Raw genomic sequence first — 12,016 nt, forward strand, 5'->3', positions numbered from 1 at the left:
GGGGGTGGTGGGAGACATGAGTGGGGGCCTGGTGGAGGGTGCCCCTGGATGCTGGGGGTGTGGGGGTGGTGGGAGACATGAGTTGGACATGAATGGGGGTCTGGTGGTGCTGCCCCTGCACTGCCTGGGGGTGGGGGTGGTGGGAGACATGAGTGGGGGCCTGGTGGGGGCTGCCCATGGTGGCTGGGGGGTGGGGTGGTGGGAGACATGGGTGGGGGCCTGGTGGAGGCTGCCCCTGGATGCTGGGGGGTGGGGGTGCTGGGTGACATGAGCAGGTGTGCAGGGTAGTCCCCTGTGATGTCGGCTGCCTGCAGGGGCCGTGGAGGATGTACAGGGAATACTTGGGAGCACACAGCCAAATCGCGTGTAGAATTTCCCGCGTACCCCTGAAATACACGTACCCAGCCAAATTGCGTGTGTAAATTCCCGCGCACGTACCCGGCCAAATCGCGTGTGGAACTTCCCGCGCACCCCTGAAATCCATGTACCCTGCCAAATCGCGTGTGTAAATTCCCGCGCACGTACCCGGCCAAATCGCGTGTGGAACTTCCCACGCACCCCTGAATTCCACGTACCCTGCCAAATCGCGTGTGAGACTTCCCGCGCACCCCTGAGCTCCACGTACCCAGCCAAATCGCGTGTGTAAATTCCCGCGCACGTACCCGGCCAAATCGCGTGTGGAACTTCCCGCGCACCCCTGAAATCCACGTACCCTGCCAAATTGCGTGTGAAACTTCCTGCGCACCCCTGAGATCCACGTACCCAGCCAAATCGCGTGAGTGAATTCCCGTGCACGTACTCGGCCAAATCGCGTGTGGAACTTCCTGCGCACCCCTGAAATCCACGTACCCTGCCAAATTGCGTGTGAGACTTCCCACGCACCCCTGAGATCCACGTACCGAGCCAAGACGCGTGTGTAAATTCCAGTGCACATTCGCAGCCAAATCGCGTGTGGAACTTCCTGCGCACCCCTGAAATCCACGTACCCTGCCAAATCGCGTGTGAGACTTCCCGCGCACCCCTGAGATCCACGTACCCAGCCAAGTCGCGTGTGTAAATTCCCGTGCACGTACCCGGCCAAATCGCGTGTGGAACTTCCCGCGCACCCCTGAAATCCACGTACCCTGCCAAATCGCGTGTGGGACTTCCGGCGCACCCCTGAGATCCACGTACCCAGCCAAATCGCGTGTGGGACTTTCCGCGCACCCCGTAATACACGCACACGTTATTTTTCAGTCAGCGGGTGTCCGTGTTTGTGGGTACCCCTTTGCACGTCATTTGTCCTGGAGGGCCACAGTATAGGACATTCATCATGGCTGTATATAGGTGCTATTTGTTGGCGCACCTTTTGGCGCACATTTATTACAGGCGCTGAGACGCTACCGCCTGCTTTCTTGTGGCGGTCGTGTTTGTGCCTGTGCGCTGGTTTGACCGTGCGCTTTTTTGCCCTATTCGATTCCATGAATACGTGTTGTAGGCGAGCGTGTGGGCGTTCCGCGCACTTGCACCCTGTACTTCCCCCGTGACGCCCACATTTTGGCAAGTTGTTCCCCATTCCGAGTGTTACGCCCCGTGTTCCGCCTACTTTTGTTGTGTGTGCCGCGCTATGTGCGATTTTCGCTGTGGCCTGTGCGATTTTCGCTGTGACCTGGCGCACGCTGTTAGATGGCCTGTGCGCCAACGTGCGCCGCGCACTTTTTTAGCGCACATCCAATGGTTTTCTCGCGCACGGCCTTCCATGAATCGATGTGCGCTGCTTTTCGTGCGATTTTCGCACTTGTACTGCGATTTTCGCTATTCCACTGCGAATCGCACGTTTTTGGCCACTTGCGCCGCGCTAATTATTCCATGAATCGGCCTGTGAGTGTTCCCAGCAGCCACGAGGAACAACGGAGCTCGAGGTAAGTGGGTTGAGCATGAGTTAGGGATGTGGAAATTGGGAGTGGGGAGGAGGGAAAGCAGGTTGGCGTGAGGGCACACTTACCTTCGTCCCAGCAGGGCAGATGGCTGCATTCCGCTCCCAAAGGGGGCTTGAAACAAGGGCTTTAACATGAGGTAAAGACTCTGTTATAAGCTTCCCGATTTGCTGGGAGGATGCCACACCCGCTGCTGGGCTCTTAAAGTCATATAAATGATTATGCCTTGATTCCTGACTCTCTTCAGAACTTTAACACAGTAGGTCCAAGGTGCAGACAGTTGCAAGTGCTGGTTAACAGATCTAAGTGGACAAACAAGGCAAGCAATGACATTTGTAATCCTACCTTTTCACAGAGGAGGATAGGTATTACCCAGATTTATCTTTTATTAATGTGTGGCAATGAGTAATAGGGTACTGAACATTATAAGCGAGAACACTGGTGGTATGGTATTTAATTGTATGCATTTGTACAAAGGCAATTTGATCTAATAATGAATACCAACATGACCACAATTGCACAACTCTCTCAAGCATATAGCAATATGTTGTAGGGCAATCCATACAAAGATCTTAAAAGTCAGTACCGGAATTAGAAAGCTAGAACGCTGTGAGCAAATTAGATTAATCATTGATCACAATGCATAATATTTTGATCCTTGAAAACCTTAAGAGACTACTGTATAAGACAATATTTAATTCATATCACTGTTCTGTCTAATTATTTAAGTGGAAGTAGCTATAGGGGACAGGTTCCTAGCTATAGAAGTGCAAATGTCAAAACTATACAATGATGAAAGCCTACCTGATATTTAAAAGTACTGGACAGGGATTTCTGCTCTGGTTAGTGCAGTAATAAAACAAGAAATAGAACCTTATTGAGAATTAATCATATTTGGTGTCAAATAGGAGAAAAGGGTGCAAAAGGGCCAAACTCTTATGTACTCATTGAGAGCTACAACAAGGCTAATTGATGCAAAAGCTTAGATAGACAACTTGCCCGCCCATTATGAATTAGCTATGTGAAGTACGGGAGATTTCTTACAAGAAAGAATACATTTACACACATCATAACAGAATTAATACATTCACTGCGAAATGGGATAAATAGAGGCTATATTAGGAGACTTGAAATAGATTGGTTCTTGATGCTAATGTGCACAGAGGATGTTGTATGGCGTGATAAAATACCAATATTGCTGCCTTAGGTACTCTGTCAATTACCGAACCCCTCTCACAAGCCCAAACATGTCTATCTGATCAACCAAGAAATTGATTGATTTGATTTTTCCTTTAATTCTGTATGTTTTTGCTTATTTTTTTAATCTTCACTAGTGTTATAATGAGGACAGAAAATGAAACAATGTAGTTATTCTTTACCTGGAGGTGTGCCCACAATTCCCTTGCCTCACGGTCACCCGACCGCTCCTCGACCAATTCCATCTGCGGCTGGATTCGTTGCCTTGCAAAAAATGCCACCCAGTCACTTTGCCAATCATTTACCTGAGGTAGAGTAAACCAAAAACAAAACAATATTGTTCATGTCCTAACCCCTGACCATCCTTATTGCACCCTACTGAGTATCATGAATATGCAGCTGGATTGTAAACGAAAGCCATCAATTCTACTAGCAGTTGCAGAGAGAAACAGAGCATGATAATTATTTATTTATTCTTGCTTTTAGACGGCGTGATATACATTCTGATGGCGGTTGTGACATACTCATTGCGCTGGCCACTATTACTACAGCTGACCCAGGGAAGTGTATTTCAGAACAGAACTTGAGATAGATCTGAATGTGTAGACCAAGATCTTGCACCAGTCACTTGAACTGTCTTTTAGAAATTGTGCAACACACTTCAGGAAACTACCATTTGAAGTAAAAGCTATATGCAGGCAACAGTAGACTTTTGGTTGGGCATGGCACAAGCCTGGGCTGTTGTGTAATGTGTTACAGTTTTTGGGACATGCTCTTGATAGACTGCATTACATTGCATGGCAGCTTTCTACATTACGCTTGCACATTACAACAACTTTGAAAGTTTGGTTCAGTGGTGGAGTAATGCATGACTGTTTAATATGATGTAGCATGTCAGGTTGTTAGTGAGGGCTCTGCAGCCCGCACACATCGTTGTGTGGGCAGACCGCCGTTGCGGTCTTAGTTCCCCGGACAAGGGGAAGTGATGTTGGGCTAGGGAGGGGGCGGGGAAACGTTGGGATGGTTCCTGTAAGTGCGACGAATAAAGAGGTCGCATTGTATCCCGGGTCCCGTGTGACTTTGTTCAAGGTGGTTTACGGGACCCGCGTCAAAACCCTACATTTGGCGACGAAGGGTACACCGTACCCACTTGCGCACACAGGAGGCCCGCAGGCGAGCGGGTGTAGCGCGTCGGCGCACCTCCGCTCTGAAGGCCCGGAGTGCCACGGGGGCCCGCGGTCGAGCGGCGTGGCACGTCGGCGCACCTCACGGATACAGGGACCCACCGGATCTGCCGCACGCACGGAGTGCCAAGGAGGGAAGCGGCCCCTCACAAACACCGCGGGGGAGCGGGCGTGTTCGCGCTCTGTGAGGCGAACGCGGGCCCGCTGGCAGGTGCAGGCGTTGGTCCCCCCCCCCACCCCCTCTCACATCAACCCACAATCGGCGGGAGGCCCCAAGAAGTGCCAGGGACCCAGGGGACAGCTCAAAAGGACACGCAACAGCCCGTGAAGAGGCTGCACACCACCAACTCGTGCTGAGGGCTACTGACAGCACGGCAGAAGTCTGCACAGGAGTGCCTGGTGTCCACCACAGCTACAGCGGACATGTCGGCCCCAGCGAGCCCCGTAGCCTCCTCATCGGACGGATCTGGAGCCGTGGCTGATGGCCCCCTACAGGCACCAACGTCAGGTACCGCCGCTCACAACTTACCATTACCGGGCCCTTTTGATGTTAGAGACACATCCAACCTAGGACCCAGATGGGTCATATGGCTCAGGGATTTTAAATTTTACACGGGGGCAATCGGTTTGACCGATGACGCGATGCTGAAAAACACCCTATTCATTTTTTTTTAAACCTTTATTTTTGATTTTTTGGAACACAAAACAAATACACACCCACATTAGGGTGGATTTAACTCTGCGCCACGTCCCACTTCCCCCCACCCTATCCTCCCCCCCGTCTCCCCGCTCAATTTTGTGACTCCTTTGGTTGAGCTGTCTTGTTCCGGTTACTTGAGACATGTGGACGGTTCTGCTAGCTCTGTGTCTTCACAGCTGGACTGTTCCTGTGCCAGAGGTGTCTACTCGAAGGTCAGGTGTCTCCTCAGCTTCATTTAGCAGGAATTGTACCAATGGGCCCCAGATGTCAGGTGGGCGGGCGTGTAAGGGTAGTGATTTGATAAAGTCCGTTTCCACATCCTGGCAGTAAAGAATGTCCCTGCGCCAGGCGGAGAATGATGGAGGGGGGCCGCGACCCCAGGCCATGGCTACTCTCCTGCGGGCAAGTGTCAATAGGAGTCCTGCCAATTTCCTTGACGGGGCGGAGAGTAAATTTGTCATTCCAAGTAAGGCTGCAGTTTTGCTTGGCTGTATCTCCTCTCCAATTATTGCCGCTGTCGTCTCTAAGACTTGGCTCCAGAAAGGTGTTATATCGGGGCAATCCAATGCGAGGTGGACGAAGTCTGCTGGTTGTGTCCCACATCTCTCGCAGTTCGCAGCCGCCTCAGGGTGGTGCCTTTTAGCTTTTGCTGGTGTGTGATAGGTCTGGTGGAGGAAGTTGAAATTAATAAGTTTAAGGCGAGAGTTGAGAGCTATTCTTTGTGTCTGTTTCATGATGTAGGTCCAGTCTTCGTCTGGAATAGTTCTGTGGAGGGACCTTTCCCATCTGGTCTTTGCCGGGATAAGGTTAGGTGTCGTATCTATAATGATGGATTTGTAGATTTGCGACACCAACCTGCCCTCGCCTTGCGCATGTATGGCATTATGTAGCAGTTGCCAGGTTGGGGGTTGTCGGGGGAAGTCCGGCATGAGAGCTTGTAAAGTGTACCGGGTCCTGAAATATAGGAATACGTCAAGTGCGGTGTTGCCGCCTTTCAATTTTGCTTGCTGTGGTGTTAGAAAGCCGTTCTCTGTGAAGAGGTCTCCTAGGGTCTTTATTCGTAATTTGTCAACCCACTGATGAAATACTTTCTCAGATGTCAGTGGAAACCCAGGTATGAACTTGACGGGCAATAGGGGAGAGTATCGTGTTTGTACCCCGTATTTTTGAGCTAGTCTCTTCCAGACTTTGTACGTTGAGAGCATTGCATTCATGGTGTGGTTGGGAACGGGAATTTGGCTGAACACGACCGCTGTTAACAGGTTTGGTGTAGCCAGGGCTCGCTCCACCTGCACGTGAGGTCTGATTGTTTGGGTGGCGTACCAGTGGCTGAGGAATTGTGCCTGCGCTGCCCAGAAGTACTTCTCCAGGTCTGGGAGGGCAAGACCTCCGCTCGTCACTGGGAGTGTCAGTGTTGCGTGTGCCACTCTGGCTGGTTTGCCCGCCCAAAGCAGCTCAAGAACCATGCTCTTCAGTCTTTTCAGGAAGGTTTGGGATAGCAGTATAGGGATGTTGGTGAATAGATACAGCAATTTTGGAAGAATCACCATCTTAACTAGGGAAGCTCTCCCCCAGAGCGTTAGTGGTAGGGACTTCCACCGCGTCACTTTATCCTGGAGGGACTTGACTACCTCTTCGTAGTTGTCGCGGAACACCTCGTGGTAACTCAGGGACATTTGGACTCCCAGGTATCGGACTTTGGACGTTTTCCATGTGAACTGAAAGTCATCAGCAAATGGTTTAGTAGCAGGGGTCAAAGGGAATATAATGGACTTTGCTGTATTGACCTTCAGGCCGGAGGCTGTCCCAAATTTGACTACTTCCCTCATAACCGGGTTCAGATTTTCTTCGGGATCGCGAATGAACAGTGCCACGTCGTCTGCGTAGAGGGATGTAATGAGCTTGTGTGGTCCAATAGTGAGTCCTCTTCGTTGTCTGTGCTCTCTTAGGTTGGAGGCCAACGGTTCCATTACCAAGGCGAAGATGAGTGCTGAGAGCGGGCAACCTTGTCTGGTGCCACGTTGGAGCTCTATGGGAGCGGATTTTGCCGTGCTTACGATGACGTTGGAGCGTGGCTTGTTGTACAATAAAGAGACGAGTTTGATGAAGCGGGCACCCAGCCCCAGAAAAACACCCTATTCATGACAGTAGGCCCCACTGTCAGGGACATCGCAGGCAAACTGATGAATGTAGACACGGTCACCTATGGAGAACTACATGGGAAGCTATCAGAATACTTCACGCCCCATACAAACATTGACTACGAGCGCCATGTCTTTCATACTACTAGACAGGAAAAAGGAGAGTCCCTTGATAACTTTGTGATGCGCCTACGCATCAAGCTAAAGTACTGTGAATTCCATAGATACTCTAATGACGAGGCGCTAAGATCCCAAGTCATAGCCGGCTGCATCTCACAGCCTTTCAGGAAGCAGCTGCTACAAAAACAAAGGTCCCTCGAGGAAATCCTCGCACTTGCCAGGATGGAAGCCGCAGTTGAGTCGCAGCTCGACAGCCTAGGCAAGGTCACCATTCAACAACCGACACTGAATGCAGATGCCATTAACAGACTGCATACCGCGCCCTCACCGGGAGGGAAAGGAACAGACGCCACGAGCTACAGATGCGGGTTCGAGTATCCGCACGTGGGTGACTGCCCAGCAGTAGGACAAAAGTGCGCCGCCTGTGGCGGAATGGACCATTACAGAGCTGTCTGCAAGAATCCGCCGGGACAGGGACCCAGCAGACCGAGACAACAGGAGAGAAGGAGAAGCTCACGACACAGCCCACCAGCAAGCAGAGGAGAAGAAGACCAGGCGGGACCCCGGAGAGAAGAAAAATCTCGAAGGAGCTCCTACGCCAGAGACGACAGAAGGCCATCTGACGGATCAAGGCGATCGCAAAGAAGACGGTCCGTCTGGTACATTGAGATGAGATCCCCGTCAGGCAGCGAATCCCAGTCGTCAGAGGACGATCAAGGGAAAAAAGGGTACGTGTGGGCACTCAACAACGCCACAGCCACCCAACACAGTCCGACGCTCCTGTTATAAGTCAACAACACACCTTTGGAATTCCTCATAGACAGGGGGGCGAAAGTTAACATAATAAGTGAACAGGCGTACAGTTCACTCACCAACCCCCCAAAGATCCGAAAGGCGTCAGTGGACATATACCCCTATGGAGCTACAACCCCGCTCCCATGCAAAGGAACAATATCAGCATGGTGCGTGCACAAATCGCACGCGGCAAAGATCACACTACACATCCTGAAGACGGAAGCCAACAGCGGGTGCATCCTCAGCTTTAAGACAGCCGTCGAGATGGGTCTGGTGCACATCCTGTACCAGCTTATGGCCCATAAATATTTCGCCAGAAAGGACGCCATTGAGCAGACATTCCCCAAGCTGTTCAGAGGCCTAGGAAAACTAAAACATCGAAAGGTACAGCTGCACATAAACCCGAGGATACCGCCCGTCGCTCAGCACTACAGGGGCATTCCGATAAACATACAACACCAGGTTGAAGAGGAGCTAGACAAGCTAATCAAGCTCAACGTCATTGAACCAGTCTCAGGGCTCACCCCATGGGTGTCCCCCATAGTTCCCGTCCCAAGAAGTCACCGGACGGATCGATACGCCTGTGTGTTGACATGAGGAGAGCCAATGTGGCCATTGAGAGGGAAAGGCACCAGGCGCCCAGGATCACCGACATGATACACCTCCTCCACGGGGCTCAGGTTTTCTCGAAATTGGACCTCACTAAAGGCTATCATCAAATTGAGATTGCTCCCGAATCCAGGTACATCACGACATTCGTCACACACCTGGGTCTATTTCAGTATAAAAGGCTTAGCTTCGGGATATCCTCTGCAGCCGAAATCTTCCAAGAGGAAATACACAGAGTCATCAGACACGTGCCCAACTGCCTGAATTACTCTGATGACGTCCTCGTATTTGGAAAGACTAAAGAAGAGCACGACACAGCTGTCCACAGAGTGTGCGCTGCACTGCAAGAGGCCGGGCTAACACTCAACAAGGCCAAATTCGAGTTCGGGAAAGGCTCACTACGGTTCTTCGGCCACATATTCTCTGACAAAGGGATGCGACCAGACCCAGAGAAAGTTGCGGCACTCAACTCAGCCGCACCCCCAACGAACACGACGGAGCTTCGCTCCTTCCTGGGACTGGCCAGCTATTGCTCCAGATACTTAAAGGACTACGCAACTATCAGCAACCCTTTGCGCCTCTTAACGTGCAAAGATCAACCCTACACATGGTCCACAGACTGCCAAAAAGCGTTTGAGGCGATACGAGATGCCATTTCAAAGGCAGAGGACATGGCGTACTATGACGCCAAAAGGCACACCAAGGTAATAGTGGACGCCAGCCCCGTCGGTCTGGGCGCCATATTAACACAAATTGACCCACTGGAACCCGCGAAAATATACATTGTCGCATACGCCAGCAGGAGCCTAACCCCGACAGAACAAGCCTATTCCCAGGCTGAAAAGGAGAGCCTAGCGGTAGTATGGGCATGCGAGTACTTTCACCTGTTCGTGTATGGCAAGGAGTTCACCATCATCACAGACCACCAGGCACTGCATACAATCTACGGAGACCCCAAGTCAAGGATGCCACCCAGAATAGCCAGATGGGGCCTACGACTGCAGGATTACAAGTTCATCATCAAGCACCGGCCTGGAAAAGAAGACAATCCAGCGGACTATCTGTCGCGTTACCCGACTGGCCCCGCCAACTCCCAACCATCCATCGCCGATGAATATCTCAATTATGTGGTTCACCACCTACAACCGTTACCAGTGGGGTGGGCAGACATCATTGCACACTCAGAACAAGACCCGGCTCTACGAATTGTACGACACTGCATACAGGAAGACAGAAGGGCACACATGCGTCATCAGGCACAGCATGAATTGGAAGAGATCCAAGAGGACATCAAACTAATAGACCATGTCCGGAACGAACTCTCCATTGTCGACGATCACGTAATATTAAAAGGGTGCAAAGTACTCCTCCCAAAGTCACTGCGCACCAGAACAATCCAGGTAGCACACGAAAGCCACCGGGGAGTGGTTGCCACCAAGAGACTACTAAGGGAAAAAGTATGGTTCCCCAAGCTGGACATGATGGTGGAGGAAATCATAGGACAATGCACGACGTGTGCACAGGTAGCACCGCCTCCGCACCCAAACCCACTCCACATGTCGCCACTACCGAAACACGTATGGGAGGAACTGGCGGTGGACTTCTTTGGACCTCTCAGAAATGGCACTTATGTGTTAGTACTAATAGATGAACACTCCAGATTCCCGGACGCACAAATTGTGGACAGCACGGCAGCCTCCAGTGTCATCCCGGTACTGGACCGCATGTTGTCCACATATGGAATACCCAGGATCATAAAATCCGACAACGGAGCGCCGTTCATGAGCACAGACTTCGAGAACTTCGCGAGGTATATGGGCTTCCACCATCGGAAGATAACTCTCAGATGGCCACAGGCCAACGGGATGGTCGAGGGGTTCTTGGCCAACATCAAAAGAACCCTGCAAATAGCGACCATCCTCCATAAACAATTCGAACAAGCGCTCTATCAGTTCCTCAGGGACTATCGTCACACCCCCCATAGCACGACGGGCATATGCCCAGCCGACTTGATGTTCCGCAGACCAGTACAGACACGATTGCCGGAAGACACACATGCAGCAGAGGCCACGCCCCTGGAACAAGAGGCCAGAAACAGGGACAACACAGCTAAAGCCAAGATGAAGGACAAGGCAGATCATAAAAGAAAGGCACAGGAGTTGAACGTGGAACTGGGAAACCAAGTGTGGTTGCGGCAACCCAAGCAACGCAAGGAGGATGCCACGTTTGCACCGGAACTGCTGACGGTCACGCACAAGAAAGGGACGATGATTACGGCCCAGAGAACCGACCAGTCCTCCGTCACTAGAAATGTGTCGTACTTCAAACCCAAGAGGTATTACATGGAGGAAGCACCGGACCGAGAAGCAGACAGTGAGGATGACCACTCTCAGGACAGCTATTACGTGGAGGAGAGCGAGACCTCAGAAGGTGAGGACATCTCATCACCCCAGGGCCTGGCTGAGCAAACGCCTGGCCACAGTGGTCGACCCCAGAGAAGCCGCTTCAAACCTCATAGACTCATAGAAGAAATGGAGTAAGGAGGAGAGTGCAACTTGGTTGCTAAAAAAAGGGGGAGATGTCAGGTTGTTAGTGAGGGCTCTGCAGCCCGCCCACATCGTTGTGTGGGCAGACCGCCGTTGCGGTCTTAGTTCCCCGGACAAGGGGAAGTGACGTTGGGATAGGGAGGGGGCGGGGAAACGTTGGGACGGTTCCTGTAAGTGCGACGAATAAAGAGGTTGCATTGTATCCCGGCTCCCGTGTGACTTTGTTCAAGGCGGTTTACGGGACCCGCGTCAAAACCCTACATAGCACACCCTGCTTGAACCTATTGTGGCAGGTGCTTCATAATGCACCATTACTCTTGCGAACAGCCCATACTTTGACGGAGGACCCCATCTGAAGCTGAGTTAGGAAGGACCATTTGGTGTGAATTAACATTGCTTCATTGAGGCCTTTGCCCCAGGTACCTAATGATGCACATAATATTGCAGTGCTACATTTCACAACTGCACTATACAGTACCCTCACACGTGCCAATAACGGGGAACATAGAGAACTACATTGGGAAACCGGGTGGGCAAACCTATTTGTTGTGGTCCAACATGGCTTCTTTGAGGCTTTTTGTTCCAGACAATTGACAATACCACATTTTATGACAGCACCCTACGTTATCCTTACACTTGAAAACATCATTTATGGAAAGCAAAATTTGGAGGTGGGGTTGATTGGCATATTTGGTAAGAAATAAAAGAGATTGCTGTAGGTTTTTGCACCAAGCACTTGTTAATACTGTAACCAAAACCACATGTAGCACATAAACTGCAGCCACAAGCAAATCAAACAGTGAAACAC

The 12,016-nt window shown here is 51.2% G+C and overlaps 2 protein-coding genes across 2 annotated transcripts in view; one reads left to right on the plus strand and one right to left on the minus strand.

The window, feature by feature from the left end:
• LOC138582848 (general transcription factor II-I repeat domain-containing protein 2A-like) overlaps window positions 1-12,016 on the plus strand; it is a 343,390-nt gene that overhangs the window by 193,770 nt on the left and 137,604 nt on the right. The gene's annotated exons all lie outside the window — the stretch shown is intronic.
• LOC138582849 (ketosamine-3-kinase-like) overlaps window positions 1-12,016 on the minus strand; it is a 394,390-nt gene that overhangs the window by 76,927 nt on the left and 305,447 nt on the right. Inside the window, exon 5 of the mRNA XM_069654536.1 lies at window positions 3,296-3,418. Coding sequence (XP_069510637.1) covers window positions 3,296-3,418 — 123 coding nt within the window. The remainder of the gene's footprint in view (window positions 1-3,295; window positions 3,419-12,016) is intronic.

Source organism: Ambystoma mexicanum, chromosome 3q (genome assembly GCF_040938575.1).
Source record: "Ambystoma mexicanum isolate Mex_15411 chromosome 3q, UKY_AmexF1_1, whole genome shotgun sequence".
In the NCBI taxonomy this organism is placed as follows: domain Eukaryota; kingdom Metazoa; phylum Chordata; class Amphibia; order Caudata; family Ambystomatidae; genus Ambystoma; species Ambystoma mexicanum.